Source organism: Peromyscus maniculatus, chromosome 1 (genome assembly GCF_049852395.1).
Source record: "Peromyscus maniculatus bairdii isolate BWxNUB_F1_BW_parent chromosome 1, HU_Pman_BW_mat_3.1, whole genome shotgun sequence".
In the NCBI taxonomy this organism is placed as follows: domain Eukaryota; kingdom Metazoa; phylum Chordata; class Mammalia; order Rodentia; family Cricetidae; genus Peromyscus; species Peromyscus maniculatus.
Window position 1 is genome coordinate 60,338,066 of NC_134852.1, and position 18,184 is coordinate 60,356,249.

An 18,184-nucleotide genomic window follows, 5' to 3' on the forward strand; every position below is an offset into this window, starting at 1 on the left:
CTTTGCAAAGCAGGAAGGCAATGCAAACCTTTGCACTTTTCAGGGAGCTAGGGAAACCAGGGCTTCTCCAGGGACATCACTAAGCCTCCCCCTGGAGTGTGTGTGCATGTCTCCACCTTGTGGACACTGATACTTTAAACTCAACCCAGCACCCAGCAATAGCAACAAAGTAGCTTTTCGTCACAGGAAACAGAAATCTCAGAAGAACCAGCACATGGGCTAGTACATCAAGAGGAGAATGAGTAAACAACCAGGTCCACTGTGCTGGAACCCCAAATCCCCTAAACAATAGCAAAAGATTAAATTGTGCTCACTTCAGTTTATTACTGTACACATCACTGTTTTCAGTGTTTGTGGAAAGCTAGAAATACACAATGATGCTGACTTGGCTGGACTCTGCCAGACTGTTTATCAGGGCATTGACATTCTCAGCCATTCTGGATAGAGAAATTTAAGACTGTAAGAATTTAGAAGCTCTTGCTTTTGAAGGTTTTACCCCCTAAAATTGTCCTAACTTCAGGACAAAATTCAAACACCTCTAGGCCTATGCCCTAAAAATTTTTTATTAAAGTTTTTTTCTTCTTTAAATGTCTTTTCTTGTGTTTACTGTGCCACATCGTCAGGTGTCACGCTCTATCTCTGGCTGAGACATGGTCTCTTACTGAGCCTAGAGATCGGGTAGGAGATTGCACGCCTCTGTGACCCTCCTTCCTTCTACTCGCCCACAGTGCCAAGTTGTTTCATAAAGCCATGGCCAGCTTTTTACGTGGATGCTGGGATTTCAACTCAGGTCCTCCAGCAATTACCCTAAACCACTCAACCACCTCCCCAGCTCTATGCCTGTGCCAATTTGTAGTTGGAGCTGGAGAGATGGCTCAGTGGTTAAAGGCACTGACTACTCTCAAGGAGGACTTAACTTTGATCCTCAGCACCCTTTGTGGGTAGCTCACAACTATCTGTAACTGAGGGGCCAGTGGAACCATCAGATTCAGGGGGTCCAATGTCCTCTTCTGACCTTTGCAGGCACTGAGCTCATACATGGTACACAGATGCAGGCAAAATGCTAATGCTAATGCTAATAATAATAATAATAATAATAATAATAATAATAATAATAATAGTTGTACTATTTCAGCATAGCAAAAAGGTGCTGGCAGGACAATTTAGCACAGTGGATATAATCAATGGGCTCTGGAGCTACTTTCCCTGGCTTCTTTTTTTAACTTATTAATAATATATTTTTAATTCTATGTCCGAGTGTGGGTATGTGTAAACAAGTGAAATTACCCACAGAGGCTGACGTGTTGGATCCCTTGGAGCTGAAGGTATGGGTGGTTTGTAAGCTACCTGACATAGGCACTGGGAATTGAACTTGGGTCCTCTGGAAGAACAGAGCATGCTCTTAACCAGTGAGCCACCTTTCTGGCCCTGGGCTCTGCCTCTTAACAGGTACATAACCACTTGTAAGTTATCTCGCCTTCCCATTCCTGTTCCCTTGTCGATCAGGCAAGGACTATGACATCGTTTACCCTTAAGGACTCTGTAAGGTGGAGCAAGGTAACATACACGCACCAACCTCGGTATGTGGCACCTAGTGGGTACTCCAGCCATTCCTAACATCACAGAACCTCCACTGGTTTCTCCATCCCATTTCTATGGAGCACCAATAAGGTTGCTAGCCCTGACTTTCCTTATCTTTAATTTCCGTTGCTAGGACACTAGGGTGGAAATGGTCTCAGAAAACTTCCGAGCAAGTCATGTGAATGGATGAAGTCTTAGGCCAGCACGATAAAGAGACGTAAGTGACATTCACAAATTACCTGGAAGTGAGACTACAAATAAGCTTCCCCTCCCCCTCACACGCCGGTACACACTCCGCTGCCTATGGAAGGCCCTCAGTCGCATCGCGGTGGTGAGTTAAACTCACAGAGGAGCGTCAGAGAAAGAGCGAGCTTTGGTTTCTCCTTCTAGCCACCCTCCCATATGTTCACCATTCGGAAGCGTCCATGAGCTCTGATGCACACTGTACTCGGGACTCAGAGCACAGGAGGAAGGGGAGGGAGGATAATCATACAGCACCGCATGCCCAGGATGACTTTAAACAGTGGCCAGCTTTGAAAGACGCCTACCACAGGGCGCAGATGTGGCGAGGGCACTGGCCAAGATACCCTCTCAAAGGGAACGGCCCATGGGAGGAAGCCCTGCAGACAGCAAGGAGACGGAATGCAAGCCCAGAAACAGTGCAAAGGCGGGTGGGGCTGGAAGGAGGTTCTGGAAACGGAGGAGAGAAGGAGGAGCAGCAGCGGAGGAGGGTAAAGAGGGAGGGTGGAGAGATGCATGAGTTCCGAGAGGAAGGGAACAGCCAGGTCCCACAAGCCCAGGGAGGCTAAGTCACCAGCCAGGCAGCTATCCAGAGCAAGGCTGGTGTAAGGGACATAGGCAACAGATGGGTTTATATAGTGAAGTGTTGTGGGTTCCCAGCTGAGTCTGTCTAACCCACTCCTTTGAATCACAGCCCAGCAGTGTCCCCACCACACCATGGAGCCTCTGGCAGCAGCAGATGAGGCAGCCAGTACCAGCTCTAGAGACCTCTTAGTGAAGGCAGGCAAAGAGACGCAAGGGCCAGGCTTTCCCCTCTGCTTACTCACCCGCTCGTGATGTCATCAGTCCGGATGTTCTTGCTCAGGACATCTCCGTCGCTCATGTAGCCGGGGGCATCCATGCTGATGCCTTCCAGGTCCACCTCATCGCCTGCCTTGTCCGAGACATCCACGTGGCAGATGCTGCTGCCCCTGGAGGCCAGTTGCCTTCTCAGGGGGGCGGAGTACACGTAGCGGCCTGCCTCCGCGCTGATGAAGCGGCTGGCGTTGGCTCGAGGTGGATACCCATTGCCCATTGAGGGGGCATCGCCTGCCTGGAGCCGAGGGCTGGACTGGCCGAGTCTCCAGGACAGAGGGGTGGGCCTTCCTGTCAAGCTGAGGATGCTGCGGCCACTTATCTCTGTGGTGACATTGGTGTCAAACGTAGTTTCTAACGTACTGAAAACATAAAACCAACCTAGGTTAGACCCCCGTGTACTTGGCAGGTTAGATGGTTTTTAAATGTTCCGAACTGCAAAAACAAAAGCCCTTCTCATTTACAAAGCAGGATACAAGAGCAGGCACCAAGGACCACCTGGTGTAGCTCCTTTCTTAAGAAGGGAAAAGAGAAGCTACGCATCCACCTATACACTCTGAAGAGCCTACCGGGGACGTTCTCTTTTAAAATGTGGTGTAAGAGCCTCTTCACTGACCCTTTAATTAAACACAGACTGCCAAGCTTCGTCCAGCTAGAAGACTGGAATCTCCTTTCCAGCTCAGGAAAGGGATCAGAACACGCTGAACTTGTGAAGAAGGGACAAAGGACCCTCGGGCCCATTTGTTCCAGACTGCTGAGTCATGCTTTCTTCAAGGGTTGGCCACAGCAGCCTGCCCTGCGCTCCCAATACCACGATTCATATCCCCTTCCCCCTCCCTACCTCACATCCTAGGGTCAATGTTGGTGACTAGGGCCAAGCAGGGATGCACAGGACCAACATCAGGAGCCAAGCCCTTCCAATACCTAAGGCGTGAGGAAGGCACCTTTCCCAAATTCTTGAGTTTACCTTCTCCTGATCAGCCAGTTGGGTGCCGGCGGCTGTTTTTGTCCCATCCCGTCCCCAGTCCTGGAACTGACCTCATTTTTTCACATCTTGGACGCCTGAGTTCTATTGAAGTCAGAACCCACAGTGGCCAAGACTCTCAGTGGTGAGTTTGACAGTTTAGTATTGACTGTCAACTTGACAGGCTCTAGAATCACCTAGACACCAAGCCTCTGGGCGTGTCTGTGAGGGAGCTTCTGGATTGGGTTAAGTGAGGTCACCCACCCTGAATGTGGGTGACATCTTCCTATGAGCCGGTGGCCCCGGCTGAATGAGAAGAAGAAAGTGAGCTGAGCACCAGCATTCAGCTCTCTCTGTTTCCTCATCCGCGGCCTCACCTTCCTCACCATGATGAATTATATCCCCTTAAACGCAAACCAAGCAGACCTCTCTCTTCCTGAAGTCACTTACCTTAGGTATCTAGTCACAGCAATGAGGGGAGTAACTGATACAGAGGGGAAGCCCCACATTTCCTCCTTTCATACATTTACCAAAGAAACTGAAACTGGAGAAGCCATGAGACTGCTTGAGAGCTCAGCGGGGGGAGCTGGGACTCTTTGATTTTCAAAGCCAAACACAAACTGTAGGACCTCATTCTGCCAAAGTCCTAGCAGCGCCAGCACTCAAGGGTCTTGCAGAACAATGCAAACAACCTGAGCGTCCTTCCAACCAAACCACTGTTGAAACAGAGCGAAGTTTTCTAAACACTTCCTCTCGTCTTTCACACACGTGCATGACTATCGATATCATGTTTATCAGAAGACCTGGTAGGAATTCAAGTGACTCAGTTTGTCACACAGGTCAGACACAGTTCACCTGTTCCTTCCAACGGCTTGATGTCGTTCGGAATAATGCAAGTCAAATAAAGTGTAAACGGAGCCAGGGGCAATTTCCTCTGGGCAGTGAACTGAGAAACCTTCTGCAGGGGTGGTATCTGTGTACACTAATTTTCACCCCTTCACTTCTGTATGTTGTCTTGACTTCTCTGTGAATCCTAACACCGTTGGGGACGAGGTTATCCATTCCACTCTCAACCAAACCGCTTTGTGCGTGGGGGGCATAGTGAGGAGGAGAGAAGCAGAGTTAGAATGAGCTCCAGCAAGTTCTTTTAGCAAAGCAATTCACGATGCCCATACCTGTGTGTAACCTGAGTTCCCCGTAAACTGGACATTGTCTCTTCTAAATTCTGTCGTAGGTCCGCGATGTTCTTTACGGTCCGCAGCCGCCGAGCCTCAGGGTCTTCCGCTGAAGAAGCAATGGTTAAGATCAGTCTAACTCCACTAGACCGTGAGGTTCCTTTGTTTATTTTTCCAAGACAGGGTTTCAGGGTTTTAGGGTTTCTCTGTGTAGCCAGGGCTGTCCTGGAACTTGCTTTGTAGACCAGGCTGACCTCAAACTCAGAGATCCACCTGCCTTTGCCTCCCGAGGGCTGGGATTAAAGGTGTGCATCGCCAAGACTGGCTACAAGATCATGAAGTTCTTACAAACAGCAACCAAGTTGGGAACTGTAAAGCTGATCTACGTCCAGATTCTGGCTTGTTGTGGGTGCTTAATAAGGACTTGAGACTACATGGATGGATGGACACATGGATAGATACCTGCATATCTATCTATCTATTTGTATGTATGCATAGATATATAGATGCATGTAGACATGGATAGATGGATGTGAGGAGATAAACACACACACACACACACACACACACACACACACACACACACACACACAGATGAATGGGTAGGTGAATGGTTGGATACCTACAGGTCTATCTGTCTGTCTGCTTGCATGCATGCACAGATGAGTGGATGCCCAATGAAAGGGTTAAATCCAAAGAGATCCTTCCACAGGTTCCTTGTGAAGACATGCAGGTCAGGGCTGACCAGGCCTCCAGGGCCGCTTTCTGCCCATAAGACAATCTGATGCCTCTTGTTTCTCTGGGTAACATGTTCCTTACAAAACCACCTGCATTTGCTCATCACTGATAATCTCCAGGGAAGGCTTGCCCGCCCATTGCTTCCAGCACGTGTGCTAGTGACTAGCAGCTGCACGGTCGTTGTGGAGAAGTTGGTTTTCCCCACCTTCTGATTCCGTGCCTCTGAAATGAGTATGGCTATAGCACCAGTATCCAAAGACAGTTGTGGGGGAAACATGGGCCTGGGCCTTCAGTACCCTGCGCACAGTGCCCATCATAAGCCTCGACACGTGCCAGCAGAAGCCACTGAGAAGCAGCAGAGCTTCTGTGCGGCCGGACACAGCCTGCATTCCTATGTCTGAGTAGAACACAGATTGATTCCTGCGTCACACAAAAAACAGCACACACAGGCTGAGAAGCTGTGTGCCTCCCAACGCCAACTTGCTTTGCGGTCTTTAGCTACTCTCTCTCTCATTTGGCCTCTCGGGGACAAGGAGATGGGAAATACCTACAGCAATGATTAAAGAAACGAAGAATGGTCCGAAGAGCCGGCTCAGCGGTTAAGAGCATTCGTTGCTCTTGCAGAGACCCGAGTTTGATTCTTAGCGCCTTCATGGTGGCTACCTGTCTGCAACTCTAGTCCCAGGAGAACTGACTCCCTCTCTGGCCCCTGCAGGCACCAGGAATGCATATGGTACACAGACATACATGCAGGCAAAAACACTCATGCACAAAGAAATTGGAAACAGGAAAAAAAAAAGTCTTTTCCTCCTTGTAGCAACTTCAAGGAGAGCTGAGAAGATCAGACACTCGTAAGGGTCTTTAAATGCCTGCAACTCTTCAAGAGATGGACAATACCTTAAAAGAAATCTTCCTACAGAAAATCAAACGTGACAGTAGCAAGATTTACATTAGACACTGAGAAGAACTTCCAATCACTATTTTTAATGGAACAATTGTCATCTAAGAAATGTCATAGAATTAAGTGTCACTCCTGAGATAAGTCCCAAGTTCCTTGGCCTGGCAGTGGGCGTGACTGGAGTGTAGGGGTAGAGATATGGCAACCACATGATTATTACAGAAGAAATTTATTAGTGCAGAATATCTAATCTGGAAGTATAGTTCTTTTTAATTTTCCACTTCCTTTAATCCAGAGAAATCTGGAGGACATTTTTCTCTTATCTGAACTGTGCTCAAACTTGAATTAACCAGACAAATCTTTAAAGTACATAGGTGTGTGTGTGTGTGTGTGTGTGTGTGTGTGTGTGTGTGTGTATGCATGCTTGTGTGTATACACATGCTAGAATATACATATGAGACTTTGAACTCCAGATCCTTCTGCTTTTACCTCTCAAGTGATGGGATAACAGGTATGTACCACTGGGTTTATGTGGTGTAGGGAATCAAAGCTAGGGCTTCATGAATGCTAGGCTGAGCTCAGTCTCTAGACCCACAGTGAAAGTCTATCCTACCTTCTCCTAAGTGCCTTAGAGGAATGTGATTGCATCATCCCTATAGGCTGTCAATCTCTTTCATTACAGGTTAGCCACATTTATTATTAAGACTGCTTCAAAGGTACCACAGCTTTGGATCACTCTGGGTGCAGTAGTGAGGCTCAGATTTCCAAATTACCTCCATTAATTAACTCCATCTCATCATAAAACCCCTTTAAAAATAGGGGTGGGAGTGAGGCCTGAGAAATGTCTCAGCAGTAAAAAGCACCAGCTGCTCTTCCAAAGGACACGGACTGTTTCCAGCACCTACACGGCAGCTCACAACCAGCTGTAACTCCAGTTCCAGGAGATCAAGTGCCCTCTTCTGGACTCCACAGGCACCAGACACACATGTGGCACACAGACATATATGCAGGCGAAACATGCACATTAAAATATATTTTTAAAAAAAGAATGATAGTTCATATATAGGGTGGTGAGGGGCTCATAGGCAGGACACACCCAAAGTGAATTCTTACTCTTCTGATTTTCTTCTTTCCCTTCATAATGTAACACTGTGGTTGGGGTGGACAGATCAGTGGACAAAGTGCTCACTGTACAAGTGTAAAGACCTGAGTTCAGACCCCACAAACTCACATAAAAGCCAAGTCTATCATACCAGCACTTGAGAGGCAGAGGCAGGGGATCCTCAGGTAAGCTGGCTAGCGAGACCAGCTAGAGTCAATCGGTGAGTTCTGAGTTCAGTGGGAGACCCCGTCTCAACAAGTAAAATAGCAGAAGATCAAGAGAGGCGCCCGATATCAACTTCAGGCCTCCACCTACGTGCCCCTGCACACACCTGTGCCCACACACATGCAAACGTACATGCACACCACACATGTACACACACAAAGAATGTAATGGCACATCAACACATTACCATGAAATTATTCTTGGGACAACTAGATGTTGTGTTTTGTGTGCATTTATGATGGATATGTGTGCACATTCGTGGGCCTGTGTGTAGGTACATATGCACGTGTGTGCACGTGGACGCTCATGTCAGATGTTGTGTTACGTGTCCTCCTCAATCACTCCCCACCTTACTTTTCTGAAGCAGGGTCTCTCCCTGAACCTTTCGCTCACTGGCTCAGCTAGGCTGTCTGGCCAGCAAGTCCCAGGGATCCGCAAGTCTCCATCTTCCCATAATTAGCACTGCAGGTGTGTGCTGCCATACAGCTTTTAAAATGGGAGCTGGGGATTTGAACTCGGGTCCTCATGCTTGGGCATGAAGCACTTTACCCATGGAGCCATCTCCCCAGTCCCTGGATGTTATGTGTTATATACAGCCTTATACCTTACAGTCACTGTCTTGACTACAATTAGGTATAATTTAGGATTTTTTGTTTTGTTTTTGGTAAAGGACGTAAGTTGTAATCTATTAATTTAATGTGTATTTTGCCTGCATGTATGTCTGTGTATTACATGCCTGCTAGTGCTTCGGAGGCTGGAGAGTCACCGGACCCCCTGGAACTGAGGTTACAATGGTTGTGAGCAGGTGCTGGAAATTGAATCCAGAGCCTCTGGAAAAGCAGTACGTGCTCTTCACTGCAAACCTATCGCTCTAGGCCCACATGTCGCCATCTTTCCTGTTAACGGCAACTGATGGAAAGATACTTTCAATTTTGGCTTCCGTAAAACTAAAAACAAATCGATTTTAGAGTTCTAAATTTTGTCAAAAAGCAACTTCATATGAAGGGTAAACAATGTGACTCAAAGTTAAGCATTAACATGGTCCGGGGCCCAAATACGAGGCGTACACACAAGTCAGAGATTTAGCTGCAGTTCTGGGGAAGACTGAAGCGGTTGTGAGAGAAACGGAAGGAAAGAGGAGATGTAACTTGTGACAGAGGAAAGCGATTTTGCTCAGCTCCTGCGTCGCTGCAGTAGCCTGCCTAGCAGGTGCCTGCATGAGGGGCTTCCTTACCAGCAGTCAGGCAACCCAGGGCTCACACTCACCAGTGAGTTCCTCCAGAGCAGGCTGTCCACTCTTGGTGTAGTGGCTGGGCTCCATGCTCACACCCGCTGAGCTGGACTCGGCAGTGACATTCCCTTCGGTGTCCGTCTGGGACCTGTACATACAAATCAGAGCAGACGCCATCATCGGGAGGGGACACCATCCCGCCTGGACTGCTTGCCATGGCCCGCTAGGCAAGCAGCTGTGGTGCAGAGCTGGCCAGCAGACTGACTCTGAATAATTCAACAGCCACACGTGGAGAGAGCAACTGAACTCAGAAAGATGAAATGTTCAAAGACCAAGAGGAGGGTCTGCCATTTCTTGATGGGGGCTGACTTTCCAAGTTGGCCTCAGGGTCCAAACCAGACACATGCTGGAGGATGCTGGCTGGTTTGGACATTCAAACTGAGGTCAAAAAGCAACCGGTAAGCAACCACAGCACCAGCCAATAAAGCCTAAAGATGATATCACCACTGACATCCCTCTTGTCCCACAATCCTCCGGACATGGCTCTCTCTGTAAAGGTGGCGGATCAGGAGTGGGTGCCAAGCAGCTGTGTCTGCCCTCCAGGTTTCTGATTCACAGCTCAGATCTGACATGAAAGGTCTCATTGATCCTTATTTCAACACTTGACTGAAATAGGTACTTTCCCAACCCTTCTCCCATGCCCTTATTTGTCAAGCAAATTGAACCAATGTTTGGTTGGCATGGGAGGTTTCTGGCCACAACTGCTTTGTCTCAGGCCTGTGACATTAGTTTCTTTGCATCTAGGACTGGCTTGATCCAGCCACTTCACTACCAGGGGAAAAATGTGCCCCTTGCCCCCATTTTTGTTGCTGTTGGGGATTAAACCCTGGGGGCTTGCGCATGCATGGCATGTGCTCTAGCATGTGCCAGCATGGGGCGATATCCCCGCCCCCAAGAACATGCCAAAAGTGTAGATGTACTGCGGGGGATAAACTGGGGACTTCAAACCACCCACTGTTCTTTATTCCTTTTCCCTCCTGCTGAAGCCGTTATTCCCGGTTCCTGTAGCCACCCATTTTAAAGGTCTGTCATTATCCCAGTGCTCTTACTTACCCCACGGCTGGAGTTTGAAGCTCTTATCATCTACTTAGAATTTATCAATGCTATAAAACAGGTCCACTGCCTCTAGTCTAGATATTATAATTGAAAGGTAGGTAGGTATACAACTAGCCTATAGTTATAACTGCTAAATGTTTGCATAGTATATTTAAAAATTAAATTCGTGCACTCTCTCTCTCTCTCTCTCTCTGTCTGTCTGCCTGTCTCTCTCTCTGTGTGTGTGTGTGTGTGTGTGTGTGTGTGTGTGTGTGTGTGTGTGGTTTCTCTCTCTCTGTCTCTCTCTGTCTCTCTCTGTCTCTGTCCTTGTCTCTCTCTCTCTCCTCTCTCTTTCTCAATGGAGGTCTCTCTATGTAGTCCTAGCTGACCTATTCACTATGTAGACCAGGCTGACCTAGAACACATAGAGATCTGCCCACCTCAGCCTCCTGAGGGCTGGGATTAAGGGCATGTGCCACCACACCTGGGAAATTAGCTCATTATTTAAAATTTGTGAGATTCCGGGGCTGGAGAGATAGCTCAGCAGTTAAGAGTACATACTGCTCTTGCAGAGGACCCAAGTTCAATGTCCAGCACCCACAACGAGTGGCTCACAATTGGGTGTAACTCCAGATCCAGGGGAATCTAATGCCTTTGTCCTCCACAGGCACCTGTAATCACATGCATATCTTCTCCAACATATGTATAACTAAAAATAACTTTAAAATTTGGGAGATTTCACATAAGAAACCACCTGGATTTCTCCCTTCATCCAGAAGAAAGGAAGGAAGGAAGGATCTGGAGCTATTGAGCCCAGTCTTGTAGGGCGCCACCTGCTGGACTGAGCAGTGGCTGCACCCTCTAGAGGAACGATGCTTGCTGGCTTCTGTTGCATCACTACAGCCCTGTTCTTCTAAACTCAGGTGCGTTCTGCACTGCACCTGCCATCATCCCACACAATGCCAATAAACCCTGCCTGAAACAGCTGGGCTTGTTTTGTATAATGTGAACTGCAGTTCTTTTACTGTACTTGTAAAGGTTTCTGCTTTTACAAAAAATGCTTATTTTACTTGTGTGATATGTATGAGTGTTTTGCCTGCATGGTATGTATGTGTACCACACATGTGCAGTGCTCACAGAGGCCAGAAGAAGGCATCAAATCCCCTGGAACTGAAGTTACAGATGGTTGTAAGCCACCATGTGGGTGCTGGAGACCAAATCCCAGTTCTCTGCAAGAGCGGCCAGTGCTCTAACAGCTGAGCCATCTCTGTGGCACCAAGAATCCTTGACTTAAAGAGCAAGACAGTATGATCCCTTTAGTTAGACAGACTTGTTTTTTGCTTGTCTGTTGCTTGGTTTTTCAAGACAGGGTTTCTCTGTGCAGCCCTAACTGTCCTGGAACTCGCTCTGTAGATCAGGCTTCCCTTGAACTCAAAGATCTGCCCATTTCTGCCTCCCAAGTGCTCTGCCACAACACCCAGGGGGCAGGCTTGGTTTTGAACACAGGTTCTTTTAGTTACCAGCTCTGTGACTTGGAACAAACTTCCTAGTCTAAGCCTCAGTTGCCCTTGTGTAGAATTGGGATTTTAAAAGCAATCTAGTTCACAAAACTGGGAAAGCCTCAGGGGACTAGGATGCAGAAAGCCCTTAGTCGGGTCTCTGTACACACATGGTTCACAAGCAATCGCTAGCTGTCCCTGTGGCCAGCGCCTAAGACCACAGTGGGTAACACAGGGCGGGGTGCAGGTCCAATTCCTATCCGGCACTCTTCTTCCCAGTCCTTCACTGGCTCCTCCAAAGAGGACGGCAACATCTGGGAGGCTCCCTTCCTCCTGCTCCTCACACATTAGTCACGAGAAATCTTTCCTCCCACAGAAAACTTTGAAATAATAATAATTAAGAAGGTGAGCGTTTACTTCACAGTCGGCCAAAGAATTCAGTCAAAATAAAGACGGAGTCGCACTGACGGTGATCCAACACTCACATGTTTCAATTTAGCTAGTCAAGAAGCTGTCAAGTAGCCTGAATGGGTTTCACCTCAACACTGTGAAGGCTGCTAGGATTGTAACAATCTCATGGGGAGCTGTTCCGTCACCTCCACGCTTCAGGGAGCAATTCATGAGAAGCCGCGCACGCAGCTGCACCAGGACTGTACGGAAAGAAGCCGAGGCGCTCTTCTCAGCACCGTTAGCTGAGCTGATGACTCGACTGAATAAAATAGAACAGTCTGCCAATCAAAGGAGACTGCTAGGACTCTCACTGACCGGGGAAGTGGGCGGAGGAGAGTCAACACGGGACAGCTGGGAGCCTGGCCTCATCCCCTTACCGAAGGGATGCTGGCTTTCTCCTGACATTTCTAGTGGCTGGAAGCATTAGAGTTCACAGGAACACAATTAAGGCAGGGAGAGAGGGAGCATCTAATTCTCTAGGAAGTCACACAAATATAAGAAGCTGAACGTCTGAATGCACACGCCTGGGCTTACGCAAACGCACCTATGAGAACACACATTTGCATTTGGCACATGAATGTGTAATTGTGTCTCACTTATGTGCAGCTGTTGACTCGTAAGTATCGAGCGTGTGTGCACAGGTGTGTTTCTGTATTTTGGAAAAGAGCTGCAAAGGAAGTGGGTAGAATGTGACATGATCGCTTTGGTATATGCACAGGAATTGGGGACCTAGCTGTGAAGTATAGTCAGGTGTACCATCCCTATCCAAGCTCTCAGCTCCCTTCTCAGCCGCACAGGGGTTCCCACGAGCCTGAAGAGCTAGCCACATGCCTAGAGTGCCCATCTTAGCATGGCTGTGCGGTATGGGCAGAGCAGAGTGGGTCTCGGGACAGAACAGCAAGGAACACATAGCACCTGGTTCTGCACAGACGGCTGGAGTTCTACAGATGCCCCAACAGAGACACAGGGCTTCGGAGACAGGAAAAGGTCAGCAAACTCCATCCTAACACAACACTCCTTGTTCTAGAATCCTGTCAGTCTCATTGCCTCCTCCTTCATCTCTGCTCAGAAAGCCCCGGCAGGTAGCAGGGACTGTGAGACTCAGGAAGTTCAAGGCCAATGCTGCCTTAAGAAATCTTACATAGCAGAGTGGTCTTAAGTCCACTTAGTATAGGTTGCTCATTTTGGGTGACACCAAACCCGTCACCCTGCATATTCAGGCCTGCATGCTTAAAGTGCTACTGAAGTGCCCTGGTCCCCACAGGCCTGGTGAAGCCTCCTTATCCTGGGGTCCGCTCACGGTGTCCACCACCTCAGCACTGTCTTGCTATAGGGGTGGCCCACTTGAGTGCACCAGGATGGAACGACATGTCACTTGAGCTATTGGCTCACATGTTCCTGAACCTTGTGCTGGCAGAGCCAGCAGTCAGGCTCTTTACCCAGGGGGACCAGGTGCTGCCTACCTGTACAGGAAAGGTGCAACCGTGGCTGTGTTGGGATGGTTGTATTGCTGCTGGGGCTGAGGTAGCTGAACACTGACGGTATTGCTTCCAGTGGTCTGGGTGGTCCCAACGGAGCCGCTGACAGTCTGGCTGCTGATGCTGTGGTTCAGAGTGGTCCCTCCGGGGCCCTTTCCCTCTGAGGATGCCAAGCTGGAGGAGGAGCTGGAGTGCCTGCTGTCCAGCTGGGGCTTCTGTGGGGGAAGCCCTGAGGAGCTCAGCTTCCCTCGGCTCCGCTCTCCTTCCTTGGGAGGTATGGGGGCACTTGGGGACTTCCCAGGCGTGTTCTTCATTCCTGGTTTTGGTATTCCGCTGTGGGATGGAGCCGCGGCCTCCTTCTTGGTGCTGTTGAGCCTCCCACCTTTGGGGATGAAGCTGGCAATCTTGGAGGACTTTTTTGGCATCTCGGTCACAGCCACCCCACTGAGCTCTTCCTTGGGGTCTTCCTTGAGGTCAGGCCTGTCAGTCATGGAGACTCTCTTGGTGAGGTCCTTGCCCTTCTCTTTGTCCTTCTCCTTCTCTCGCTGCTGTTTCTCCTTCTCTTTCTCGCCGCCCTTTGGGGAGCTCTTCTTGTTGGTAAGCGCCCTGCTGAAGGTCCGCTGCGCGATACCCTTGAGTGCAATCTTGGGGCTGCTGGATGCAGGGCCGGCGGTAGGCAGTGCCCTGCTGGCGGCCTCCAACTCTTCGCTCTCTTCAAAGCTGGGCAGGATCTCCAGTCGTTCACAGCTTGTGTCCCGGGATGCTGAGCCTTCGCCCGCCTTGGAGCCCCCTTTACTGTTGAAAAGTTTGAGCTTTTCCAACATGGATTTCTGGTTGTTGGGGGCAGGCTTCATGGCTTCCGGCGTGGGTCTGGGGGCCTCGGGCCCAGCAGGCTTGACTGAGAGCATGGATGATGTGGCACTGTGTTTCACACTGAGGGACTTGCTGCGCCAGGGCTTGGAGGTCATGCTGGGCTGGGGGATGGCCGAGGAGCAGTTAACGGGGATGGCGGGGCTGTTCTCCAGGGACGCAGGTACATTTTCGCTCATTCCGGGATGGGAGGAGGCTGAGCTGGCCGATGGCTCTGCGGAGACAGGGGAGGGAAAGGGACCTGAATCCTGTTTGCTGAGCTGCACTGAAGACAGACGCAGGAGAGTCAGCCATGGCTCCCTGGCCAGTCACTCCCCACCCACAGGCCCTACAGCCCCATTACTGGAGGCGGGGATTATCTCTGGTTAAAATGTCAATGCGGTTCATCCTCCCGCCCCCCATCACGCACTGCTCACGTGGCACCTCCCCTAGCCCCACCACATCTTGGTTGTGTCTGTTCTGTAAACACATGCCAATCTTAACAGTAACATGCAGAGCACAACTAAGAATGTAAATAATCTACCGGAACAAGAGAAAATCCTTTACCACCACCACCTAGCACTCCTGTGGTATGCGAGAGGGGAGGGAATAAATACTTTAAATTATTTAACTCAGAATTCCATTTATGCAGACTAGTCAAGAGATCCCCAACTTCTAGAAGACAACTTATTATAGATACTAAAATAAAGTAGAAACCAATAATTTCAAATGAGAAGTAGTTTACCCATAAAAGTTTCTAATTTCTATCAAAACTTGTAAGCTTTTTCTATGCTGACCCGTACTGACCCTGTCCTTTCCTTTCTTTCTAGTTATTTATTTGTGATAGGATTCCTATGAGTCCTGACTGTGTAGGAGCTCACCCTATAGACCAGGCTGGCCTCGAACTCAGAGATCCTCCTGCCTCTGCCTCCCGAGTGCTGGGACTAATGGCACGTGCCACCACACCCAGCCTAAAGAATTTCACTTTGTCTTAGCTTGTTCAGGAAAACAGGTGAGGAGGCAAGTGGTTCCTTTCTCTGCATTCACTCGGGAATCCACAGAGGAGAGAAATGAGGAGACGTTCTCTCCCCTGAACACTTAAAACCCACACCTCCCCAGGTGGGCTTGAACAACCAACCTTTCGGTTAGCAGCCGAGTGCACTGACCAGTTGCGTGGTGGAGACCTTATGCTGGCACTTTCAAAGGCTTACAAACAGGACAGACATTAAAGACCTTCTTTCACTTAAGAACACAGTCTGAGAATGCGGACCCGCCCCCACCCCCGAGCACACACACAAGGCAAGAAAACACAGGTTATCTGAAAGTCAAGGCTTCCCCTCTGGCACTCAGTGCATGTTTCCTTGCCCACAGTCTTTTCTCAGAAATCTATGAAGATATTTTCATACGAGTGCCAGGGCCATTCTGGGAAATGGGGGCTCCCCCACGACCATTCTGTTACTCACCACAGTGGCCCAGCATCAGAGAGCCCCCAAACCGCAGCCCCTTCTTCAGATGGAGCTGCATGATACACCAGTGGCTCCAAGTGCCAGTAGCTGCCAGAGAAAGTGCCCGGAAGACGGAGGAGACACCCTCCCCTGAGCCCGGGGGCCCCCCCTGAAGCCTAACCCCATCAACCCTCAAGAGAACACGGTTTGCAAAGTCACAGTGACAGGACTTACCTAGCCGCGGCCACTTTCTCCCACAAGGATTCTCCAGGAGAAATTCTGCAAGCCGAGAGACTGCCCTTCCAATTGTCACAAGTGTTTTCAGTTAAACTGCTCATGTTTCTAATTAACTTTTGTCATCCGCAACTACTCCTGTGCCCAGAAGCCTGGCAGGATTAACGGCTGCTTCCTCAGCCACCACCACCCCCCTTCCTAATACCTATGTTCTGCTGCTGCCTTCCAGCAACAGAGTCAACTGTACATAGAGCGCCTTTTGATGATTTAAAAGCCAACGGCTGCTAAGGCTGGGTCAAGGCAGCCCTGTGTGGGGCGCAAGCGCTGGGAGCCGGGCGGCCCGGGAACTGGCGGAGTCTGCCCGCAGCTGCGTGGGGAAGCCACAGCTCTGGGTGATCCAAAGCAGACCTCCCAATGTTTTAAAACACATCCATCTTCCTGACTTACTGGGGAATTTGGATTTGGAGGGGAGGGTGCCGCGCAACCCCTCTACCAAAACTCACGGGTGCTGCTGGATCTTTTCCTGGGCAGAACCACAGACTGGCTTACAAACCAGTTGAGGAAAGCTCCCCACACCACCAGCCTGTCCTAGGGTATCCTGGGCTTGACACCACCCCCACCCTGGAGGGGGCTGTCTTGTGGAGATCGGGAGCACAGAACTCAATGTATTGTTAAATGGTGTTCCTGCTTCCTTTACAAGAGAGGAAACTGAGACCAGGCAGGGCTGTTTGTGTCAACATTCACTCATTTAAAAGGAAATACCTGGGATTTGAACCCAGGTCTCCGGACACAGTACTCTTGGGGACACCACAGTAATGACTTCGATTTACTTATTTGTGGTTGTTGTTAAAGGCACTGTCTTCTGCATCCCAGGCTGCTTTAAACTTGTTATGTAGCTGAGGATGACCTGCTTCTATGTACCCAGTGTATACTACCTGGGAGCTGGGAAATGAACCTAGGGCTTTGTGCATGCTGGGAAAACTCTCTACCATTTGAGCTCATCCCTAGACCCACTACCTCCTTGTAGAGCACACGCAAACAGTAGTGTCCAATGCCCAGACTGTTTTCCAGACACTGCCTTTCCTCCTGCCTTATTACATATGATGGCAAGATCCATAGTGGGGCCCCTCATCAGGAAGCAGCTGTACCCTGGAAGAGTCTCTGGCTAAAGAAACTAAGTTTCCAAGCCAGGACCATTTTTTCTAGGAAAACTGCTTTTCCTTTTACCTGGGATTTTATCAGAAGCCAAGTGAAACATACACCCATCCATCCATCCATCTACTCACCAACACACTCAAACCTTTCCATTCACCTACTCACCCATCCATCTACTCACCAACACGCCCACACCCTACCATCCACTCACTCATCTTTGCACCCATCCTCCATCCAGACACCCAACATGTTCATACCAACGTTCACATATTCATCAACATTTCACATACACCAAATGCTGTTCCAGGTACTTGGGGCACGTTCACAACCAAACAAAGATCTCCACCTTAATGAACTTTACATCTTAGAAAAATTAAACAGGAAATAACTCATTAAGACACCATTTGCAGGAAAATAAGTGTTAAAGTAAGGCAGATCTGCAAGAAAGAGAATGGGCTGCAGGGCGTGGAGGTGGCTGTGAGTTCGAGGCCAGCCTTGCCTACATAGAGAGTTCTGGGGTTATATAGTGAGACCCTGTTTTTCAATAAAAGGAAAGAGGATGAACTATTTCTACTATATTTCTGGAGTCTTTCCAGTTGTGCTCACATTAAAATCCCAGCAAGTCTTTAAGAAGCTTCCTGAGGTCAAGCCATGGCCATTTTTGCTTCACAGCGAACCACACACTCAGCCCTCACCCCTCACAGGCAAGGCCTTTCACTGTTCCATGTGGTAATGCATAGGGTGTTTATTTTCAAATATTCTCTCCCAACTGCTTCTCTAATGGAGAAAGCTGTCTGGGGCAAGGCATTGTCAACCTTGTTAATTCAGAAATGCTGGTGTCCCAGGAAAAGAAGCCTGGTGGAGGGAGGGATGGATGGATTCTCTAAATGAAGAGAGCTCCTCTAATAACTAACAGCTCTTGGTTCCTTTTTTTCTCATGTATATGAGCCTCCCCCTTCCTTACAGCAAA

The 18,184-nt window shown here is 49.1% G+C and overlaps 1 protein-coding gene across 15 annotated transcripts in view; it reads right to left on the reverse strand.

The window, feature by feature from the left end:
* The window catches only part of Nav2 (neuron navigator 2), a 654,337-nt gene that overhangs the window by 144,065 nt on the left and 492,088 nt on the right, over nucleotides 1-18,184 (reverse strand). For all 15 annotated transcript variants that reach the window (XM_076543382.1, XM_076543375.1, XM_076543351.1 and 12 more), the window contains 4 exons: nucleotides 13,517-14,615; nucleotides 9,045-9,157; nucleotides 4,816-4,924; nucleotides 2,649-3,038 (listed from right to left, as the gene is read on the reverse strand). In XM_076543382.1, the coding sequence (XP_076399497.1) occupies nucleotides 2,649-3,038; nucleotides 4,816-4,924; nucleotides 9,045-9,157; nucleotides 13,517-14,615 (1,711 nt within the window). The remainder of the gene's footprint in view (nucleotides 1-2,648; nucleotides 3,039-4,815; nucleotides 4,925-9,044; nucleotides 9,158-13,516; nucleotides 14,616-18,184) is intronic.